This window comes from Parasteatoda tepidariorum, chromosome X1 (genome assembly GCF_043381705.1).
Source record: "Parasteatoda tepidariorum isolate YZ-2023 chromosome X1, CAS_Ptep_4.0, whole genome shotgun sequence".
NCBI classification, from domain to species: domain Eukaryota; kingdom Metazoa; phylum Arthropoda; class Arachnida; order Araneae; family Theridiidae; genus Parasteatoda; species Parasteatoda tepidariorum.
The window spans coordinates 32,796,728-32,821,908 of NC_092214.1; the positions used below are offsets into that span (position 1 = coordinate 32,796,728).

Here is a 25,181-nt window from a genome sequence, read left to right on the forward strand (position 1 = left end):
CAATTTAAATAAACGAATCAAGCATTATCATCAGTTTCTAGAAGTTTCGCAAGTAAGCTGCTTAGGCATCTTAAGAAGTTATTGAATTTGCGGCATTAGCCAACTTCTTTAAGTATATAAGATTCATCGAACTCAAAGTCTTACCTCAGTATTTATATATCGGCCGAGATGGTTCTGCCGAATAGCAGCAATAGACGTTGGATTCAAATATGTAGTTCCTGGCTCACACTGGACACAGAACTGACTTAAAAAAGGCAACAGTTGTAGATGATTCGTGGGTTAGAATTCCCTAACCATTGGTTTAAGAGTAGGAAGTTTTTATGATTCCGCTCACTATGAAACAAATGCAAATTAGTTTAATCAAAAAGTACCAAAAAGTGAAGGCAAATTTGCTCCAATGATATCATTACTCCCAAGAGTTTCTTTGTCTTCTACGTTGGGTTCAAAATTACAAGGCTACGGATCTGAACATTGTTAGCCACGAACCCTAAATAGGTCGATTGTTCAACGTTGTTTCAAAAATAAAGTATTTATTTATCTGATCTATTTATATCTAGTGTTTGACAAAGAAGTGAAAAAAATCAATCTTATTCTCCAACAAAATAAAGTTCAATGTGTATAGTCGCTAACCTGGAGTCTAAATAAAACTCGAAAACACAAAACAGCAGTTTCTGAAAAGAAGGTTCTGAGAAGCATTTTTGGTGGTATGAAAGATAATGATCTTTGGGGAAGAAATTTTAACGCAGAAATCGATAGAATTTTTAAAAAGCCCGATATCATCAAGACTATAATTCCAGACTATGAGACCAGTTTATTCTTTTGAGATTAAAAGAATGAACTGGTCTGTTCACATTACCAGAGTGAATTAAAAAAGGTCCAGTAAAGAAAATTTTTACATCAATTCTTAGATCTTCACTAATCGAAAAACAGGAAGGCCAAAATAACGATAGCTCGATTCTGTGAAATCAGATTTTAAAGTAATTGAGATAAAAGACAGGCAGTTCAGGTTAAAAGCTTAGTTGTCCTGAAGGAATCTTTAACTGAAGGCCTTAGCCCACCTTGGGCTGTCGTGCCAAATATGATGATAATGATGATGTATGTTTGCTATCACTTTAATTTTTATTGTTTTAAAACGCTTCCTTGTAAAACTTAGATAATTTGCAAAACAGTTTTCTTAAAGCAGTCTGAGAAGTATGCTTGCATAGCGAGTTTTAGAGATTTTCATTTCTAAGAGGTGTCGGCATAATTCAGTGTTCGACACAAAAGAGTACAACAGTATTTTGAAGAATGTAATTATTTTTAATGTTGCATTTAAATTTAAAAACTTTAGAAAATTTTCCTTCTATTTTTCTATAAGCTAATTTAAACGATAGAAACAACCGTTAAACATAAAGAAAACCACTGATTAAAAAACTATTTATTATTGTACAAATTCCCTTTGAGTTAAATTTACATCAGTGAATAAAAAATTCTAAATTCATTTATAGAAAGAATAATTTAAAATAGATACATTAAAATACATTGACACTGTTAGCATTAATTATTTAAAAAAGAAATGCTTTATTTCTATTTGTCTCATGTAATTTCGATCCATCAGTTTCTCTTGACTAACCTTCAAAAAGAATAAAATAGTCTTCTTAGTTCTCTCAAGTAGAAAGAACGACTCAGAGAATAACATTTCTTCCGCATAGTTTGTTTTGTCTTTTAATTAGCTTTGTGCTTGAAAAGAATGTGAGTGCATAGTTTTGAGATTATATGAAAGAAAACAGATTGAATCTCGTTAATTATTGAAAAATGTAACGAGTTTATACTTATTCGTTTTTTTAAACAATTAGAGAGCAAGCCATTCAATAAAAAAAATATAATTTATTGGTAGTAGTAGAGCGCAATACTGATTAACCACTTAAAGGCGTGGCACGCCCGTCAAGATGCTTTGGTCACAAAGTCGTCAGCAACTAGTTGCACATGTCGGCAGACAATTATCAGAGATATTTACCGGTTCAAATCCCAGCAATGGCTGGTCGATACGAATTCTGCACCCGGCTTGCACCGACCTCAGTGCTGACGTAAAATATCCTCAGTAGTGGACGGATACTGGGTTCGAGTCCTCATGCCGTCAGTCTAACCATAGAGGGTTTTTCGTGGTGGGGGATCCTCTCCATGTAATGCAAATTAGGTTCAGTGACAGCAAATTTAGTGGGCAATGATCCAAAAAAGCGTAGGTTCCCAACCTTTTTTGGATCATTGCCCACTTTGCAAAACAGATGCTTTTCGATTTTCCTTGAATAAAAGCTTTTTTTGAGTTGCTTAACACTTTTAATTATATGAAAATGTAATTTTCATCATGCTCTAAATAATTAAAATAATTATTCACCAAAGTATTCATATCAAACTTAATTTAGCAATTTTCCTGAAAGTATTTCATGTTTAAAAGTGTTCGCATAAAATACGTTCAATATATTACCTTGAAATTTAAATTAAATAAAGCAAAGAAAAAAGAAGAAAAAAAGAAAGAAGCGCAAATAAAGCTCAAATGAAAGTACAGAAATGGGGCATACTATAGTTTCGATTCTATAAACAAGAACCTTCCTCACAAGTACTACAGAGGAAGGTTCCTCAGCGTCAAACACTGAGGAAGGTAAGAAAACGCTTAAACAAATTAGTATACAAATTGTAAACTATCGTACCACAACGATGAATATAAAGGAAACAATTTGATAAAAAATTCACAAATGATAGTTTGTATTTTAAAAAGCAAGAGAAAAATTGCCTCAGATTTTTAGAGCTTTTGTATATAGAACAGCAAGCAATTTTAGATGAAAATTACATGGCACTATTGAATTGCAATTAATATTTTTATATTCTTTGAACTGCAACATTCATAGCTGTTAAAAATGTAAAAGATATTTCCAAATAAGAAATATATTAATTTTAAAATACTTATTATTTATAATAATTTCTTCTGAAAGTTGCTGCCTCCAGAAATTCCGTGCTCTGGAGGCTGTGGCACATACATCGGGAACCTAGATTAGAGTTTCAATCGACTCTTAAACATAGTCATTTCAATAAACTTAAATTCTAACCTTGTGAACCAACACTGTATCAATAATTTTAATTATTAATGAATAACATGGCATCGGAAAAGTATTTTCCAACGTTTTAATAATGAAGCACTCATTCCTTGTGTGAGTTAATCAAAAAAGTTCCAAAGGTCCTTACAACAAACATATTTTAAACGAACTCTTAGAAGCAATTCAAACACAAACTCTCAATAACTCTTATTATATCATGTATAATATCTCAATAACTCTTAATATCTCAAGTTTTAATGAAATGATTAGCCCTTTTAATGTTTTTAGTAGTGAGACTAAAGTGAAAACTAGATTATAAAATTCATTCCTTGGGTCAAAATTTACTCCTTGGGTTAAAACTAAAACAAGAAACAATTTACTTTTTTTAACAGTTTAAGTCTGGTTATAATTGCATTTTTGAAAAGTATTAAGTTTTTACATTCTGTTTTTAGAAAAGTCCATAAGAACATATATCTTGTTTTGCGATACTGCAATCTTGGAGGATCTCATCATAATGTTTTATTCTTTTGGGGAAATTTTGAAAATAGATTAGAAAAAACAATTATCCCTCAAAGTTATTTTATCAAAAATGTATGATTTATTCTAATATATTTAGATTTGACATAACTCAAAATTCTTTCGTGAACAACATAAATCGATTTATAATTCGTCGCTGGAAATCATGAATCATAATAGCTTTATTTTGATGATCATTCGACACGCAACATAGGGATTAGTATCCTTTCATTAAATATCTATTAATTGTAGTTATTTGAATGAAACAGTTATTAAGGTACACAAATATCTTCAGAGACAACATTGAAATTTTTTTAATTTGGATTTATGTGTGTATCATATACTAAAACATGATATAAATACAACGAAACAAAATAAATAAATAAGTAAAATGGAGAAAACGCCAAAAAAAAAGACCAAAATTCTACTTTTTTTTTCAAAATCACATAACTTTGCTCAAATTTATAATTTTTTATTATTATTGCTATATAATGCTAACAAAAACTCAAATTTGGGAATAGACAAAGCATTAGACAAAATATGAATATTTATATACTTCACACTTTATATCAAAACTTGTGAAAAGAAATGCAATTAATTATTTTTATTTTAACTGTAAAAATACAAAATAGTAGTTTAATTAACTAGTTCATAGCATATACTCTAGACATATGTACCTATGTCTAGAGTATCAAAGCATATACTCTAAACATATGTATAAGACACGATAGATTGCAGAGACATTAGAGATCAATAAAAAAAAAGTCTTCTCGTTCATCTAAAGAAACTGGGCTACATAAGCAAGCTCGAAATTTGCGTTCTTATGAATTCGTAAAAGTTCACTTGACGATACGAATAAACATCTGCGATAAGCTTATGAAACGTGAAGAAAACAACTCCCTTTAAAAAAAAGAAAAAAAAAAAAACGAATGATAGCTATTGATGAGAGGTGGATTCCTTACAACAATGTGGAGCGTAAACTGTTTTTGTCCTAAGATGAAGATTCGCCCTCAATGACTTCAAAACCAGAACTTCATTAGAGAAAAGTTATGTTCTCAGTGTGATGGGATTGGAAGGGTGTGGTGTTTTTTGAGCTCCAACCAAGGAACGGAACAATCAATTCAGACGTGTTCTGTACGAAATTGGACAATTTGAACAAATCTGTCATTCAGCTCGTCAATCTGTCCTGAGCTCGTCAATCGTAAAGGAAAAGTGTTATATCATGACAACGCGAGATAACATACATCTTTGGGGCCGGTCAAAAATTATTGGAGCTTGGATGGGATGTGTTGCCCCTACCACCATACTCCTCTGACCTTGCGTCGACAGACTTCCCATTGTTTCGCTCCCTTTAAAACTTCTTGCGAGGAATAACGTTAAATTCAGATGATGCTTTTTCCAGTTTTCGCGAATAAAGTCAGGTTTTTTTTTATGTACGAAGAATTGTGAAGCTCACCGAACAATAGCAAGAGGTCATCGAATAAAAAGGAACATATATCATTGATTAACCTTTATATAAATATATGACTTTAAAAAATGTGAAAAATTAACTAAATTAAATAACTCAACCCAATATAGACATATGTGGTATACATAAACGGAACTCATATGTTAAAGATTGAGCCCACAAAAAAATAATCTATACTCTTTTCATGATTCCTCAATTTACAGAGGAGTGCAATAGTTAGTGTATTTTTATAACTTCTGTCAGCTTTTGGTTGTTGATGCATTTAACTTAAAAAAGAAGCATAAGAAATTATGCTGTATAGAAACATTAGACTGTTTTAAAAGAATGAGTCAAATATCGGAACAAACAGCCATCGTACCAGAATTTTTTTTAACTGAAACTGACCCGTATTTGCATCATATAGAGACGTAAAAGCGAAAATTTTTCATTGCTAGCCCTACGAATATTGGACTATAAAAGCATAATCACTATGGATGACCCGCTGCCTGAAATATATGAATCGCATTTGCCATTGTTAGTATTCGAACTTGGGTGCTATAACCACTGAGCCATTTATGTATTTTATGTTTCTATACTCATTCGCACTATATGGAATAAAACTTCAAACTACACAAAAAACTGCAACTTAGACTACACATTTACCTCCCTGACAATAAAACTATTCATATTTAAAATAATTTTAATTTCTTAGCTGAACGACACCATATTTTTCACTCAGAAAATTCTACAAAATATCAAAGTTTACTCTTTAGAAATATGCGTAGACTTTTGTTTGAACAATTTATGAAGCCAGAAAACTTAAATAGTTTTCTGAATTAAAAGCTGAAATCAGTTAATTCGAAATTATTTTTTTAAGAACATGCTCCTCTCCATCTTATTTATAAATAAAAGCGTAGATACAATTGTTCTGGCTATATGAACTTTTATTAAATGTTGTATTTAATAAGTCAATTTCCTTGGGAATGAAAATAAAACATCGAAAATTAAATAATGATTATTTTTATCTGATAAAATAAAAGAGTATTTCATAAGCTATTGGAAATAAATGTTTTTAATATTTGTCGTATTGTTAATATTTAATAGTATATATAAGTATAATTAAAGATAATATAGTCAAATTAAGCTAAAATAAAAATAGCCATACCCAGCTATTCAAAATAATTAGCCGAGACTCATTGGGAATCGTTTATCGTAATCTCTGGTTGGATTTATTTATTTTAAATTTTCATCGGAGACAAAACAAGTTTCAATAAGTTACGTCTTGTTATATTGAATTTAAATGTCGATTTTGAACTCTAATTTGACTATATTATAAAGAGTATTGTAAATTATTTTGTCACAATCAATTAAGAGTTTGTGCTTGAAACTTAATAGCTTTAAATAAGATCGCTCCCTTTCAAAATCAGTACATAATCTCGATAATACTGGAATGTATTGTTCGCTCGGAAAAATGTGATCGCGTGGAAAAAGTTTATTATTTCCGATCAAGGGCATAAAGAATGAAGTCCTACAACTGATATGTAAAAATATCTCATAAAGCTACCGAGAAATGTCGAAAACATTTTCACTTTTTTTCCCATAAAAATATATGGTAGATTCGGAAGTGTGATAAAAGTTCATTGAGATCTACAGAATATCATACAGTTCCGCATTGCAAGCCGACTGTTAGAAATTTCGGAGCGTAGTAAACCTTAATATCGTTTAAATTTGGTGAAACCTTAATATGGTGTTTAGTTGACCATTTTACAGTATTTTTTTTTAAACTTCATTACCTGTTACTATTATTCAACATTAACGGGAATATGGTTCTGTTTAGTATCTTTGTAATGTAAAAGCAAATTTGCATCGTATTTAAAGTTAACGTTGGAAAATTATTTCTGAAAGTGTATTTTCATTTTTGAAATGAACTTTAGTCATTTTCCTTTATAATGGAAAACTAGATGTAAGTTACTTGTTAATTTCAAACATTTTTCGCGATCAAGGTATTTCGTACTGACCACCCTTAATGTATATTTCTAGAATACCTATCAAAAATCAGTTAAAAGAAGTATATATGATACGGTCTCAAATTAAGCGAGAGAGAAAATAAAACAGTACACTATTGAAGAGATAGGGACTGAAAACTTCGAAAACTGTTCGATTGCTGTAAGGAAACAGAGAGAAGTTGAAAGGCGACTGTTTGAAACACCTCCAAGTTTCATTAGTTAATTTTTATGCTTTTCATCCCGTTGAAATAATAAGCACATAAAAAAGGCTCAGTTTTTAGATTGACGTTAAAAAACAACAGATAAGTGATGTTTATCTTTCTGATCAGCGATGCGGTCACTGCATTGTAGACAATGCCGTTACAATTGTTTACGCTATCTTAAAGAATTTAATTTTAAATAGCAAAATACAATATTTGAGCTAAATTAGTCGAATGATTTTTGAGTTACGAAATTTTAAATACGTCATTAACATTCTTTAAACTGATGTAAAAATTTTCATACGTTGCAATTCAAAGTTTTTTTTAAATATTATCAAATAAAATAGTAAAAAATAATTTTCTAAAATTATTTTGTGTATAAATTTTTGGATTCGATCAAAAAGTTCCTGAGTTGTAGTTCATTTTACGTCGCACTAGAGCTGCACAATGGGCTATTGGCGACGGTCTGGGAAACATCCCTGAGGATGATCCGAAGACATGCCATCACAATTTTGATCCTCGACGACCTGCATGCGAAGTCGAGCACTTTACGGTAGAACAGTTTAACGAGGACCAATACCGCACACCCTCGATCCCTACGCAAACTAATCTAAGTGGTCACCCACCCGCACATTAACCGCTGCCAGTGATCTGCTGGGAACCGTGACTTAACGATCAATCCATTGCGGGACCTGGATATGTGGGGAAATAAATACCCAATAAGTAATTAACTTTCGACCGCTCTCCTGACTAAACTATTTGCACCATATTTCACAAATTAATAAATGTATCCTTATTACATGATTTGGATCTTTGCCCCACAATATCGGAGATAGGTAGAAATATAGAAGATATAGTCCCTATAGTTTAGAAAGAACTTTTATTTTAACTTAATGCACATTTTTCAATATCGCCAAGAATAATGGTGCAAATTAAAATGTTATCCATTTTTGATAGTACTCAGCCAATTATTCATATGCAAACATTATTATTTTATATATAATGATGAAACAATTTTAAACTTTAATTTCATAATAATGTTTTTAATTTTCTTTAATAATGTCATTTTAAATTATTAATTGAAAATTTTCAGTTAATTAGTTTATGAGATATAAAAAATTTTAATTTTATTTCTGAAATATAAAATAAATTTTTTTTAAAATTTTTGATTTTGGTATATCAAATTTCATAGTTTGAGATGACATAAAAATTCAATCACTGCCACTTTTTATTTAAAATTAATAAATTATTATGAAAGTATATTTTTTGCTCGAAGCTATCTTTGAATGCAAAGATAATTTGAAAAACATTAATAATTCTAGAGATACGAAAAAAAAAAAAAAAAATGAAACAAATCAATAGCAGTGGCTTAAACTTTTGATCAGTTTTCTGACTTAACTATTGGAACTATATTTCTTAAATACAGCAGATATTACAGATTGTCAGAAATTCAAGTTTTTGCTTTTAAAAAAAATGAAAAAATTGGGTATGGTATGATATGGTTGCTTATGATGATTTCTTTAAGCAAGAGAGATTTAACTTTTCTACAAAAGAAAATGTAGTAAATTTTAAGCCAGTGTCAAAAAATAAACAGCTAAAGTTGACATATGCAATCTACAAGTTTCTTCCTTGACAACCTAATATAATTGTAATGAATTTTTTTTTATCAACATAGAGTAAGACACCCTTTTTTAAAGTCAAAAGTTTTATGGCATTCATTTTCATTTCATAACAGAAAACAACTTTCAGTATACATAGAACTTGAGATTTTTATTATGATTTGTTTCAAGAATAAATTTTTTGGCAAAATTTGATAAACTAGCTATGTTTAATATTCTTATAATTTTTAACCAATAAATTCCATTTTTTTAATATGTACTAATTAATTTCAAATGTAACATAAGATTTTTTGACACATCAATTAAATGTGTTCTAAAGGATGTTATTTGATTAATATAACATCTTAAGATTTGATACTGAACTTGGAAGACCACACTACACCAAATGCATAAACATATTTAAAAGTGGCAGATAATTGCGGGCTAATGTCCGTATAGAAGATATTTTTTTTTTTGCACATCCTTTTTCTTAGCCTTTAATTTTAAATAAAATCTACAAACCATAATCAATTTCCGAAAATTAAATATCTACATTTATACCTTTAGCATTAAAGATTGTCTCAAATTCAAGATTTATTTCGATATTTATCTTGTTCAACTGTCAAATTTCTTGTTCTCTTATATTTTATTTTTATGCATGACCCTTCACTTTCAATTATCTTATCACCCATTTCTAATTCTAGGCTTTCTTGTGTTACAAATTGTGCCAAAAGATATGTTTTACTAAATAAATTGCGAATTTGTTCACAATTAAATGTTGTGCTGAATTTAAAGAAATGTGTGAATATTATTTGTTTCCATTTGGTGAGAGTTGTTTTTATTTCTCCTGTATTTGGTGAGTACTTTTATTATTGTTATGGGTATTTGTTTCATTTCTCTTTGGAAACATCTCTAAATTGTGCTAAATGATATATTTATATTTGGATATACCATATCTTTGTCTTATTTATCTTTTAATCTTTGATTTTGATTAATTTTAGTTTTCAACCCTTATTCCAAATTTGGTGATACCAATTTATCCAATTTGAAACCTCACACTTTGTGACCATTTGAACCTATTGGGTTATTGTAATCCCACAATAGCATTGTACTACCACTTTTCCTTAATGATCATATACCCCTCAATTTAATGACTATTGATCCTATTTTCGGCCTTTATTTGTTAACTTTGAAATCCATAATTGCCTGTTTTTTTCACTCAATGACTATATCCGAATACAAGTACATATACATTTTTTTAATCCATTATTTTAATATGTAAATAAATTTATTTACTACCATAGATTATTATTAATTTTTTAAATTGTAACATCAATATTAATTTTCTTAAATGTAACAATTTCCTATTATAGTTCAAGAAATGATTAAAACTTGTATTGTTGTCAGGAAAAGAGATTTCAGAACTCTAAATCTTTTTTCGAAAACAGAATTTTGATTGACAATGGATTCTGGTTGTAATAAAGAAACAATTTAAGTTTGACACCAAACTATCTGACACCGATCTCCGGTCATTAGAGTGCTATAGCTTGTGGGTGAAACTCTCACAGTAAAATGCACAAAACTTTGAAACATGGGAATATACCTAGACTAAAATTATTTGTTAAACTATAGCATTCAATCTTATTTTCTAAAGCAGTTAATTTGTTTACAATGAATTTTTTGTCAACATTTCATACATATTTCTTTTTCTTACATAAATATATGTGATGATTTTAAAAATTTCAGACATTTTAAATGAAATAGTTCATGTTAATTTAAATAAACAAGATACGAGTTAAAATTTTGAGTAAAGAACATAAAAATGCTAATTTTACTCTTGAATTATTTCCTTATAATAAAAAAAACTAATTTGAAACTAGTGAACCAAATTATGAAAAATTAAGATTAGATTGAAATTCCCTTATTTATGAAACTTTTCAAAGTTCTAAAAATTTGACAACAAGTTCAAATAATCAAAACTATTTAAACTGGTTTTTGTCCCTCTTTTATGGCAAGTCACTAGTCTGATATCAGGCCTCTTAAAATGAATTAGAGAATACTCTATAATTTTATAGAAAAATTGTAAAATAAATCCATTGTTTAGAATCCAAGTAGAAAATCTGGTTTCATTCAGACAATGCTCATAAATTTTCAACTCAATAATGATTTATGCAACAGAATTTTCTAGTAACATCTATACATGTTTTATGGTATGCATATGTAATCATCATGCATTTCGCTTTAACATTAAAATAGGTACAATTTGTATCATATTAACGTTTGTTCAATAAATATTTTCAGACATTTAAAAGTAAAGCATTCCCGCAACAATCCATTGTGAGTCAGGGGGGTCATAGAGATTAAGGCTCTACAATTTTGAGACCAACGGCATGAGTGTGGAAATGTCGTCAGCACTGCGCACAAGCAGCCTTTACTTAACAGACAAACTGGCATCCATTGATGTGAAGCTGGCTGGGCTTCAAGCCGCCACCGGGTATCGAACTCCAGTTTGTCACAATGACAGTTCAGAGCTTTAACCACTAAGCCATCCCTGGACATTTTCAAACATGTAAGTTATTAAAATTGAAATCCACTTGTAATAGAACTGCAAATTTGTTCCCAATTAAGATTAATGCTTATATATGAGTATAAATATATATCATATTTTTCACACCACTTTAAGATTACACACTAAGATGTTTAATAATAAATCGTAAATTTATGTGAAGTTATTAAAGATTACCTCAAAAACAAACTAATAACAATGTAATTTTAATAAAAATTATTATACACAGATTAAAATCTTACAAAGCAGATGATATAAAAGAAACAGTCAACAAATGAGATTTTTTTAAAAAATGAATGAAAGATATACTATCAAGCTCAAACATTGTCTATGATGAAGAAACAGTACATAACAGTATAAAATTAATAAACTGTGGTTTTCAATAAAAAGAGGGGGGAAAAAATAGCATGGTAAATGAAGGCAATGGATGTTAAAATCATGTGAATAAAAAAAAAGTAAATTTTAAAATCTTATGAATGTGAAAGTAAAGCAGATATAAAAATGCAAAGAGATTATTGCCAACAAATTCTATATCATGTGAATAAATTTTGAAATAATTTTTTGTTTGTTTTGCTTTAAAGATTATTGATGAAAAACAGTTTCAAATTCCATAGTTAATGATTCAGTAAAAAAGTGGCATTTTCCAACATAAACAAATGAAGTATCCGGAAACTTATGAAGAAACATTAGATTTCAGTTTCAGGATATTTTCTTTTGCTTCTGCAAGCCTTGTTTTCAATTCATCAATTTCTTGTTTCACTTTTTTCTTAGCTGTTAATACTTTTTGTAAATCTTGAACCTTTTTCCCCTCATAATCAGTATTATGTTGTTGTTCTGGAGTACTTAGTTTAGGGTGACTTAATAATCTGTGCATTTTAACAGTAGGATCACAAAACACAAGCTCATCGTAAAATTCTGAATTTACAGGCACTGTCGTATTTTTGACATTACCATCCTTTTCCCTATCAAAAAGCTTCAGGAAGTGATAAATAGTTACGGGTCTTTCATTGCTGTCTTGAAAGAATATTTTGATCACAACTTCAAATTCTCCCCAACCAGTTTCTGTCACTCCATAGGGTGGAGCATGACAAACTCGGTTTGGATCAGCATAGCTCTCATGCAATTTAAAATGAACACGTTTTACATACACTGACATGTCCTCATGATCATAAGCTTTCAAATAAACATTCCATTGATGAGTATGTCCATCTTCCTGCCGTTTTTCACCCAAATACCAAGCAACGTTGCCGTACACAATAGGTTTTACGACTTGAACACCTTTCAATCGTCCACCGGCTTCTTGTTCAGCATTAAGCTTACTGTTTTGTCCACTAGCTTTTGCAGCTGGAGTTTTTTGATGGACAGTAAGTGGCACAGTTGGTTTACTTTCCATTGTTTTATTCTATAAAGTTAAATTTTACACTATGACTAGAGTTCATACGGTACTTCCAGTATTTGTTTACAATGAAAAATCTCCATAGATTGATCTTGCCTATTTCTGCCCAATCGGAAATCTCGCTCATCAAGGGTATTGAGGAAGTTTGAAGGTTCTTCGTTGTCCTGCTCTGCTTCAATGCTTTATTGATTAAGTTAATTCTTAAGAATAAAAGAATAGCATTTTTTATAATAAAATAACAATATTTTTCTTTCTGATTATTTTTCTTTTTCATTCACTGGTGGGCATGACGTCATGGTCCTTATTTACATTTTTGGAGCCGGAGTGCTAGTTTTGATTTTATGTTTGTAGGAAAACTCAACAGGAGACGTAAAGATTTTCCATATATATTTTTCTAATAATTTGCTGCTATGTTATTACTTTTTAAGTAAAAGCATGAAATATCGTGCGAACTACTGAAAATATTTCTAAATTTTGCACGTTCGTCATTTCTTTATTATTATTTATTAAAATTTTTTTAAGTGTATCCTTTTAAATAATATTTATTATCATTTTTATGTTAAACAGGGAATTATAATTTTCTGATGAAAGTAATGATTTTGTTTTTATATGTAAATAATAAAATTTTTTAACATCGAATTCTAGGTATTAGCTATAGAGTGAATACCCATAATGATGGAGTCACAGTTTGAAATTAAAAAGGAAAAGAAGCAAATCAATGAAGAAAAAGAATCACTTAACGACAAAGCCTTATGCTTAGGTATGATAATCTTTTTTTCATAAGTTTTTAAATCGCAGATAAAAGTATTATATACAGATATGCCTCAATCATGGTAACTCTTGGATTTTGATGATTCTAAAAAGAATAGTTAAATGAAATGGAAATGCAATCTTTTTTAATGAAATGGAAATGTTACTCTCTTTAATTACGTATAAAACAAATTAAAGTGAAATTAAGTCATTAAAATATATTGCATTTTATGAAGCTTGCTTTTCATCTTCATTATTTTCCAAAATTATTATGATTCCAACGTCAATTAGCGAGAAAGTAAACATTCTTTAATAAAAATTAAACACAAAGAACAAAAAATTTAATTTGAATATATTTATTTACAACCATATCTAATTGAGAGAGAATACTTTTTAAACCACTCCTAATGAAGCGTATAAAATCGCGTGAATACGAATCGAGTTGTTTAATTTTGAAATCGCATAAAAACGAATCGAAATGTTTGATTTTAAATACGACAGAATATGAATTGAGATGTTTGATTTTAAAATCGAGTGAATACGAATCGCGATGTTTGAGTTTAAAATTACGTGAATGCGATTCACAATATTAAAATTTAAAGAAGTGTGAATACAAATCCTGATATTGAACATTAAAGGCGCGTGAATACGAATGATTCCGTTTGATTTTTAAATCTCGCGAATTTGAATCCTGATATTTAATTTTTTAATCGTGTGAATACAAGTTGCAATGTGTAAGTTTTAAGTTTCGTAAATCGTTGTTTGATATCAAAATCGTGTGAATTTGAATAGCGATATTATATTTTAAAAACGCATGAATACAAATCGTGATTTCGGATTTTTAATTTCGTGATTTCGATGTTTGATTTTAAAATTACGTAAATACGAATCGCGATCTTTGATTTTAAAATCGCTTGAAGAATCGTGATATTGAATTTTAATGAAGCGTGAATATGAATCGCGACTTTTGATTTTTGAATCACTCTTATTTGAGTCGGGATATTTGTTTTCCTTAATCCTATGGTCACTCCTGTTAATTTAAAAGAGTATCTGCAAAGTTTAAGAATTTCCATGGTTGTATTTGCTCTCTGTGTGCATGCATATTTCTGTATTATTTAACTCTGTATGTGGGAGATGGATGGGTACTTATTTTATTATTATTCTATTTATTATGCTTATTCTATGAGAGGGATGGGTTGTATGAAACTGTAGGTAAATCAAATCTGGGGGCTTGTTCAAGTGTTTTACAGTAATGTAATCTCTGAATTGAGCTAAAAAAAAAAGACAATTTAATTTTTAAAAAAAAGTATTGCCTATTCATAAACCTATTCATTAAAGTTTAAATTTAATTTTACTCATATGTATGTAAATGCAGAGTTCTTCCTAAGAATAAAAAGAGATGGGTGCTTCGTCTCAGGAAAGGGCACTTTGGGTTGTGAAAGTTAACTCACCACTGTTAAAATTTATCAAAATATGTAATGTTTTGTCATAACTGAATTTGATCCTCAATTTTTAAATTGCCTTCTTATGCTATTTTATGTGTATATTTCACAAAATAATTTTCACTCATTATCAAAATAACAAAAAGTTTGGAAGCTTTTGAAAAATAATCAAAGTCAAGCTAAAAGACATTCTCTGTGTTTGAATTCTCTTCAAAAAATTATGCTAAAAAAGGACTAATCGCTTAAAGCATTTTATTTATATTTTAAGCTGAAAATTATGATAAAATACACATTTAAAGGTGCATTTTTAGATAAAAGGTATTTGTTCAAAAAAATAATGACAACTTAAATTATTAATACTCCCTCCCCCAAATAAAAGATGTGAATATCCCTGAGGCCAAATATTATGCAAATTTTAACTATGCAACTAGACAACATAAGAAAAATCTTACTGAAATGAAGGAAACAAGTTAAAATTAAAATTATATAACTGTCAACCACAAAATAAATCAGAAGTGGACTTTTCATTAAAATTAATGGTTACGAAAATAATATTTTCCTGAAAAAATCGAATAAAAAGGTTGCATTTTTAAGAAATGGCGGCTTATTTTTACAAAAAGGGCAAAGAGGGTGCATTTACAGAGATTAAAGGGCAAGTGGCGCGGGCAGAGCTGGATTATACATTTCGTAGGCCCTAGGCACAGAGCCGGATTATACCTTTCGTAGGCCCTAGGCATAGCCGTTTTTGGGCCCTCCCCTCCTTCCCCCACTCCTCCCCTCTTTTCAAGATATATGCTGAAATTTTCTTGCATATTTTTCGTTTTAGACTTTTATTAATATGGATTTTAATTTACGAATTTGTTTATCGTACTTTATCTGCAATACCGACAAGTGTAATGCATAAAGTAAGAGAAAATAGAAAGGTACTCCTAACTTTAAAGAGAAAAAAAAAATGGTAGAAATATAACATTTAAAAGAATAAAAAATTTACAAGTNACACTGATAAATACAAGTAGAAATTCTTATAGTAATTGTTTTGGTATATGACTAGCATTGAAGAGCCGAGCCAATTTGGACTTCATTATTCAACTATCTTATAATTTTTAATCTCCACCCAGAAGACAAGGAAACTCCTGGATCAAGCATCGAGACTAACTAGCCCTTAAGTTAGAGTTTGGTGGGGACAAACTGTCATTTGCATTACATAAATAGGAAAACCACACAAATCTCCCATAACTCGCCCGCCAAAAAGGGTATTCTAACCCATTTTCTGTCTGCCATATCAACCAATCATCACTGGGATTTGAACATAGGCCACCTTATTGAGAGGCTCAGTCCCTGAACCACTTTGATCTCTCTTATCTTAATTGTTTTTTATTTTTTTGGTAAAAAGTATGTTATTTTCAACAAAGTATTTTAAGTTTTCCTTAAACATAAAGAATACTCGAATTTCATTTGCCTAATGCCTAAGTTTTAAATTTATTTGAAAAATTTGTCATAAAAAATTTTGTTTGGGTCAGATATTTATCTGTTAAAAACTTGATTTTATTTCTATTATGTTACAAATTTAGGCAGATTTTTTAGATTAAGTAAAGATAAAATTTTTAGATTAAGTGCTTTTACCAATAATTATCTGATCTCAATGTATAATTTTTTTAATTGATTCTCAATCTCTGTAGTTATTAACTATATTCAGAAAAGCAGACTATGTCTGACTGTGCGAATAAGGCTTTAGAGGATATTCAGGCAGCTATTGGGCAGTTATTTTTGGTGTAAAACAATTCCTACTAAATATTGTGTTCAAAAATGTGTTGCTTTTTGTCGAATTTTCTTGTTAAAAATACACTACCGGTCAAAAGTTTGCGAAAATTTTTAAATCTGCAAAGAAAAGGCCTAAATTCAAATGTTCATAGAACTGAGAAAAATCATTCAAATGGCATGAAAATTTGATATGTTCTGAAGTGAACCCTCTACTGTTAGTTACATATGATCAAATTGCAATACTTTGTTTTTTGCGAACTGAATCCAGCTTTTNTTATAAGTCTGAACTTAAATTTAATTCAAATAATTATTTATTATTATTTCAATATAATTTGAGTTCTATAATTTTATTACACACATGCTCATTTATTCAAGAATTGTGTAAATTCTAAGGAATTTTTTTCTTACATAAACTTTATTTTAAAAAACTTATTGTACTAATATTGTACTAAAAAAAAAACTAACACTTTGGATGAACTTTTGATCCAAAAAGAAGCTTTTTTTAAAATTATTTTTTGAAGTACATGACATGGTATTTATTCTAGGATAAAAACTGGGTTCTGAGGAATTGACCTAACAAATTTTCAGAAGTTTGTTCGAAATTTTTATTTTAAATTACAAAGAATTAATGAGAACATTTTTTTTCATTAAAAATAAAGTCTGAGCTTGTCAGAATTCATTGAACTAGAACTTTTGTCAAATCTCTTTAAAAATTTAAAATTTATTCTGTCTTTGAATAAATATCCGTCAGAATGTTTTGAAATCATTCACTTCATTTAAATTAAAATTTAGATTAGCTGCAGTCAATACACAGATATTTCCAGTTTGCCTTAGTTATATTCCTGCAGATTATTTAATTTTTTATGTTGAGATTTTAAGATTCATTTGACAGTTGAGGAAGCCCTACTTATATAAATAGTCAGTTTTTTCCTACCTCTTTACGTTAAATGATTTTATTAGCTTTAAAAAAATTTCATTAATTTTCTTTTTCTTTCAATAAATAAAATCTAAGCTTAATACTATTAATCCTTTGTTTCATTTTAGTTTAGATTTACCATTTTTCTTTTTCTGTGGATTTCTCTCAATGTAGCTTAAGGGTTTTCATTTGAAGCAATGTTAAAGATGTTTAAAAAAAAAATGGTGGTAGTGCTTGAAGGGATTACTTTGTATGAAAAGATACTAAATTAGTAATGAGCATGATAAGAGAAAGCTTGTTGAGCAACAAAAAAAAATGTATGGGGAAGATGAATTTGCAAATGATAATATTGCCGAGCAATTGAAAAACTTCGTTTTTCAATCTGGATTTTAAAAAAAACAGCTTGACAACTATTTTCTTTCCATTTCTAATGCTACGAGTGCTAGAATAGATTTTTAGAAAAATGATAAAATAGAATAAGTTTTAGAACTTTTTTTTGTAATATATAGTTTATGTATAATGCAGCGTGGTCATGTGCAATATGTAGCATTGTATATAAAAATGTCAAATGTATAAAAATCTCAATTTTGAATTTCTTTTCTCTTACGTTTTTCATCTATTGAACAGCAGAATATTGAATTGAAATTTTTTATTCCAATTATCATTTGCTAGTTCAATTAAAAGGATAAAATTTCTAAGAATGCATTTGATGGCATTTTGATTTATGCTTATTTAATAATGACCAGGCAGAATTAATGAAAGTTTTAAAGCAAAAATGTTACAAGAGTAGAAAAAAACAAATATTAAGTAAAAAGGAATTATGAATAGATCTTATGTGTAAATATATGTATAAAAACTATTTTGCATCTTTGTCGTGTATATCTTGTATCTTTGTCGTGTATATTTTGTTAAAGAGTTTTAGCAGATGATAATTACTGAGAGTTCGCAATTTTATTTTCTTAAAATTTATCTTTATTATTTTTATAGTAATAATTTATATTTACTAGTTAACATTTTATGGATAACTATAATAATTTTTATAACCATTTTTATTATAGTGTGGCACTGTTTCTTGAAAATATTGTGTATGGAAAACAGATTTTTTACACTTAACTATTATTGGTTATTTAGCAGTTTGATTGAAATTTGTAGTGAAAAATAAATAGTGCTAGTTTTGAAATTCAGTGCCTTTTGTGTGGGCCAATACATATACATCTTCTATTTATTTGTGTATTATGAAACACAGTTTCAGCATGGAATATGTTTTTAATGTAATGCATTTCTTTTGTAACCATCGAGTTTCTTATGTTATTTTTAGTGGAATTTTCTAACGCTTGTTTGAGGAAAACTCTGAGTTCTGTTAACTTTGAGATGTATAAAGGAAATATTGTGAACCAGAAGTGTAGACGCATTCTTGTAAGTTATTTTGAATTATCAAACTGGACGGTCAGATTCTTGTAAATAATTATATTATATCTTTTTGTTTGTAATTATAATCCATTTATAGTTCTATACTCTAAATTAATTTGTGAATTAAGTACTTAGTTTATACATGAGATTGATATTATAGCATGTTTTTCAAATACATTTATAATTTAGCTTCTAATTTTTGTTTTTCATACGTTTTATGTAAAATCAAAGTTAGGGTTTAAAAATATTTGGAATTTTATATTCAGTGATACATGTATTAGTTAGTGCCTTCTAACAGAAATAACATATAAAATCATCATCAACCGAATATGTTATCAGCATATGATCATCAAATAAGAATAGTCCAACTGTCGACTGATTGTAAGACACTCTTTTTAGTAGATAACGCAAATCAAGCATCACTGACAGTAGTCAGTGTGTTGGTGAATGACCACTTTGATCCGCCTGTGAAAGTAACCAAAGGTGTGTGGTATCGGTTTTTGCTAAAATATTCTACCATAAAGTGCTCAACTAAACGTCTACAGTTCCTCTGGCTAGCAAGGTGAAGGAGACATCCTCTCTGAAAATTTATAATCGTATGTCTTTGGATTAACCTCAGGGTTGTTTTCCAGATTGACGTCAATAGTCCATTGTGCATCTTTAGTGTGATGTAAATAAATTTGTCCTTCTACTAAAATAAGAATAAAATACTAACATTTTACATTATGATAATAGTACATTGTATCTGTTCTGTTGTTAAGCAGGTACTTAAATACATTTTTCAATGCCAATTCACTTTGTGTTAAAATATCTAAATTTTGCTGATTATATTTCTCCTCAGCAGTATCATTTTTAGCACTTCTTAAGGACATTTATAATGCAGTTTTTCATAATTAATTTTTAAAACTTAATAATTTTTGATTTAAAAATGTTATTTTTATTCAGATTGTTGTTTTCTTTAATACTAACTGTCTGTGATATATTTCTTAATTACTAACTATCTGTGATGCTGTGATTGTGTAAACATTTTGTCAAAGAGCCATCTATTTGGAATTTTTTTTTTATCATGTAATGGAGCAAAGTTTAGTAAAAATTTTCTTGAATTTCCACACATATGGCAAATTTTTTCTATTCTTGCTAAGCCACAGACTTGTCTAAAGAGAAATTTTCCTGGGTGCTGCAGAAAGATCCCTTGCGAATAGCAGGTGCAATAGAAAATGTTTAAAATTCTGTCTAAGTAAATTTTAGGAAAATATTTTCATGAAGGGTTGAAAATACTTTTATCAGAGATATTAAAGCTTTTCCCACCACTAGTGAGTTCCGCACCTGCTTCTCACTAGTGGTAGAAATAGAAAACCTTACAAAAGAAAACAATTCTGTTTTTGTAAACAACATATATGACAGCACGTCTTTCAATGTTGCATCTTTCATAATTGTCATCAACGTTTTTTTTTCCTCTTTAAGCAAGCTTTTTTTTTATTAAATCCTTAAAATGCATAACAGTTCAGTTAATACTCATTTTCCAATGAATAATGAATAAAATTATGATTATTGAACCTGCATAAGTAAATTTAAAACATAACATAGAACACTTAGTTTGCTGACATGAGGTGTTCTCTTTTAACCTTTCTATTCTAACCAACTTAAAACTCTGTTTGTTTTAGCTTTTCATAGTTCATGTGAGAAAAGAATTTTCATTCAAAAATTTGCAAAAATTTACATTTACACTTTCATGCTTATGACAGCTTACACTTGAAATTTCAATTCTTAGTTGCCAACTCAAAAGAGAAAAATGGACTTTCTTTGTTGCTGAGTAAGAGAAATGCATATACAGGTGCATTTTCAGGAATCGTAATAAAAGAATATATATAATATTAAAATGAAATATTGATGGAGTATCTTATTTCTTATTCCACTGTCATTGTGGTAAAACCCTGAAAATTTCTTTAGTGACTAATTAGAAGTCTCATGTTGAAGTTGAAGATCTGGAACATCAGAAATTATTTAAAAAAAAACTAAATGTAATTTCCGCTTCAGCTTTTTATTTTTATCACACTTATTATATTAGAAGTGATAATTATCTATTAAAATATTTACATAGTTTATTACAAATATACCTATTGCTGTGTTATTTATTTTTAAACTGTCAAAATACAGCATCTACTCTTTTTTAAAAAATTAATTAGAGATTTATTTATTTTAAAATAATGCTTGCAATTTTTTTTTAATGCTGCCTAAATTATTTATATTTAAACATTTACAGATTTCACTATTATCAGACTTTTTAACATTTTTATTCCATTCATAATTTATTCTTATCCCTAAAGTTATTTTTCTTTCACTGTTGTCTTTTCAACAACTCTTTTAATGTGGTTATTGAGGCAGAATAAATGTTTTAGCTAACTAAGAAACAACAAGAAGAAAAAAATTCTAATAATTTTTAATTAGATCACAAGCATAAATATATATATACAAAAATACTCTTCACAAATATATGAAAATTTAAAGGTCTACTCAAGGTCTGAGAAAATGTTTTTACATTGTTATAGTTTTAAAAACAATCCCTAGGCACAAAAAGTCTTGATACAGTAAAATTTTTTTCTGTGTTCTTAGCACAGTTTTTTTTATTTATTATTATTTTTAAATAAAATGTTACTTTCTTTGAATAAAATTACTAACTGACTGAGTGTCTGTTGCACCTAAAGATGTCCTTTCACCTCGTGTTTTTAAAACAAAAAAAGTTTTCATCTTCATTATTCAAGAAGGATGCTATGTATTGAGAAGAAATATTGCTATAACTTTATGCAATTGTAAAATACTTGATTGATTAAAGTGCTATTAAGATGTATGCAACTATGATGAATCAAAATTTTTTTACTTCCAGGTTTTAAACTAGACTTTTAGCAAAAATTTATTACTGTAGAATGGTTAAGGAGACGAAAACAATTTTTACAGCAAATTCGTGTGACAGGGCATAAATTTTATTTCCAGCGTTTTTGATTTTAAACCTTTAAACAGAAGAAAACTAATTAAAAATTACATCAATATGTTTCAAAATCTATTAGGAATAAAAATGAAAAAAAAATTTTTTTTAAATGTTCATTATTAGATGTAATCATTTGTTGAATCCAAGGATGAAATTAGTAAAGAACAGTAAAAGGGAATAGCAGTGTTTGAAATTTTTTAATATTAAAATCAAAAGCTCTGGGGAAAAAATTTATGTGCCGTCACATGAATTCACTGCCAGCATAGTGTTTTAAGCTCAAATGTTTTCTTGTTATAAATTTTTCAAATAAGTTAACGTAATTTAGAACATCCTGTATCTGTAATAACTAAAGTGGGTGTCACTTAGGTTGCTTCAACTGATCATCTGATGTATTCTGGAACCAACTATGATCGAAGCATGTTTCAAGTCACCTCTTCTGTGTAAGTTTTTTATGTAAAGCTTTGGTTACTTGACGCACGGTGGCTGAGCGGTAGCGCTTCGCGCTGTCGTGCCACAGGTCCCTGGTTCTATCCTCGAGCCGGGCGAGGTTGACTCAGCCGTTCATCCATTCAGTGGGTCGATAAATCAGTACCAAGCATGCTTGGGAACTAAACACTGGGGGTTTCACGTTTGGCTGACCACCTAACCGGAACATCTGCTCCTGCACCCCAGAGCCCAAAGGTCAAGAAAACTGAGATGGGCACAGTAGACCTTGGCCCTCTTTGGGCTGTCGCGCCGCTGAGTTTTAGTTTTTGGTTACTTAGTTACTTATTAAAAGTATCTTAGAGAAATTGCATTATACTTACTAATCCTTTTTGTACCCTTGGGCTCATATGTCCGACCACATATATCTCCAAAATGTCTTGTTTTCTCATGCTTTCAATATCAATCAACCTGCCTTTCATTTTAGATGGTTTCAAAATTATTTGTTTGTAGGAAATTGACTTTCAGAGAGCAAAATGCTGTATTTTTTATTAAAACTTTTTTTTTTCAATTCGTTCAGTGTCTTAGCAGATTTGCTTACTCTTATTACTTAAACATATTATGACCTCTATTTAACTAATAATTAACTTCCTTAACCTAATGCAACAAGTATGAAAAGCTAGTTTTCATCTCCTGTAAGAACATGTAATGTTGAATCTGTTAAAGAAACTTGCTGTTGCATGGAATATATAAATCCCCTAATGAGGTCCTACCCTAATGTAGTTTTACTTTATAAAACTTTGAACTTTCCTACTGACTCTAAATTATTATTATCATTCAGTAATGTAGTCTGTATTCCAGTTTTTTAAAAAATTTATTTTTGCTTTTGCTGTTTGTTTTCAAAGCTAACTAAATTCATACAAATAAATGAATAAGTTGCACATTATATGTTCTAGAAATTCATTTCAATATATGCTCACTGCTTTTTTGGACCAAACATTTTTTGAAGATTTCAGAATAATTAAAAAGACTAAGTAATGCTCATTCTTAACATGATGATGTTAACAGGTTTTCACATTTGTCTTAAAACTTCTTCGAAGAAATTGATCTGGTCTTGAAGTTAAACCCTTGGAAAAAACATGCTTTATTACAAAGCTTACTAAAATTAAAATAGACCAAGTTCTTACATATATTGTACAGCTTATCATGATTTAAATATATATATATACAGTCAGACCTCGATATAAGGTCACCCTAAGGGACGTCGCAAAAGTGACCTTCTAAGCGGGGTGACCTTTTAACCAATTCATTGACAGTTCGTAAATAAGCACGTAAATAGTACACATTATGACTTTTTAAAAATGGTATTACAAGCGAAAACGATAAATTAAATATTTAAGTCAATAAATTTTAACAGAATTAGTAAAGAATTAACGAAAGTTAGATTTCTTTTAAAAAATGTACTTAAAGTAAAGCAAATTTCCTCAAAGTGTACATACATACATTACATCTTACCTTATTTAAAATAATCATTCATGCAGGTCTGTCTCGCTTTTGGTTTCATTATTCGAACAATGTTTTCTAGATTTTTTAGCTTCTCAATATGTTTCCCAGCTCCCTCATGGTTTGTAAAAAAAATTCGTATGACATTTATTGCATTGAAGGCTTCCACTTGGTTTACAGCTACAGTCTCAGGACCACTGTCCACAACTTGTGAAACAATTTCAGAAATTCGTTGGCTGCAACATTTTCCTAGAATTCGAGAGGGGTAATTGAATAAAAATGACCTTATATGCGATAATAATTTTTAAAACTTGACCATATATCCGATAATCTATAACAAAGAATTCCTATTCAGTGAGCCGGGACTTTGGAAACGTGACCTTATATGCGGGGTGACCTTATATGCGGGGATGACCTTATATCGAGATCTGATTGTATACATATATATATTCTCTTCTCACCTTCCTTTATCTTTGCAAAGAAAGGAAAGAAAATGATACTGCTCATGTGAAATATTTCAGACTGTGACATCTTTTGATCTTTTCATCTGGATAATACTTGGTTATGAGGTCCCACAAGCTGATGTGCCTTAAATGCTCTCAATTTCTTCCCCCATGGAAAATTGCTTTCTACTTATTATCAATTTGGGGATTATATTCAACACAGCCGGGTCTAAAAAACGATAACAGAAATCTAGTCATTGAGGTGTTCATATAAATGAAACATTTCTTCAGACATCTGACAGATTATCAATTGTGAATGTCAGCTCCACAGAGTCTCATGTCTTATGCATTGCTGTTTTTCTTTCTGTGCTTAGTGGGGGGTTTACTTTCAAGGAGGTATTACCATCTTTCCCATCTAGAGATAGGGAGGTGTTAGGAGGAGTAAACTTAACAATCGAACCATCTGAAAAAGTGAGGTAGGACTAAGAGCACCTATTTTGAATCATATGACTAACTTGAATGTCTCTGTAAAAAGGAAAAACATACTCATTTTTCTGTAGCTACATTTAGAATTATGTATACATTGTCAGGGGTCTGTCCAGACATTTTGTGAAAGGTCCGTTTTTCGTGAAATTGTGAAAAAATTACTCACATTCTTTCAACCAGGGTCCGCTTTTATGAATTTGTGCAAATAGGGTCCGTTATTGCAAAAAAAAACTTTTTCAAGGAGTTTTTAAATTGTAAAGA

General features: G+C 29.4%; 2 protein-coding genes across 7 annotated transcripts in view; one reads left to right on the forward strand and one right to left on the reverse strand.

Annotated features, from left to right (window-relative positions):
* Positions 1-11,594: 11,594 nt before the first annotated feature.
* Positions 11,595-12,903, reverse strand: LOC107445932 (YEATS domain-containing protein 4). The gene has a single exon (XM_043050339.2). The coding sequence runs from the start codon at positions 12,795-12,797 to the stop codon at positions 12,078-12,080; it is 720 nt and encodes a 239-aa protein (XP_042906273.1). The 5' UTR covers positions 12,798-12,903; the 3' UTR covers positions 11,595-12,077.
* Positions 12,904-12,933: 30 nt separating this feature from the next.
* Positions 12,934-25,181, forward strand: part of LOC107445930 (DNA-directed RNA polymerase I subunit RPA49) — a 36,419-nt gene continuing 24,171 nt past the window's right edge. For 3 of the 6 annotated variants that reach the window (XM_071187951.1, XM_071187950.1, XM_071187952.1), the window contains exons 1-4: positions 13,047-13,169; positions 13,446-13,560; positions 18,988-19,085; positions 22,432-22,505. In XM_071187951.1, the coding sequence (XP_071044052.1) occupies positions 13,473-13,560; positions 18,988-19,085; positions 22,432-22,505 (260 nt within the window). In that variant the 5' untranslated portion in view covers positions 13,047-13,169; positions 13,446-13,472. Of the gene's footprint in view, positions 13,281-13,443; positions 13,561-18,987; positions 19,086-22,431; positions 22,506-25,181 lie in introns of all 6 variants that reach the window. The other 3 variants (XM_071187949.1, XM_043050348.2, XM_071187948.1) reach the window with 3 other exon arrangements.

Bases quoted from the DNA above. Each gene is read 5' to 3' on its own strand.
- LOC107445932 (XM_043050339.2), bottom strand. From the start codon at position 12,797: ATGGAAAGTAAACCAACTGTGCCACTTACTGTCCATCAAAAAACTCCA.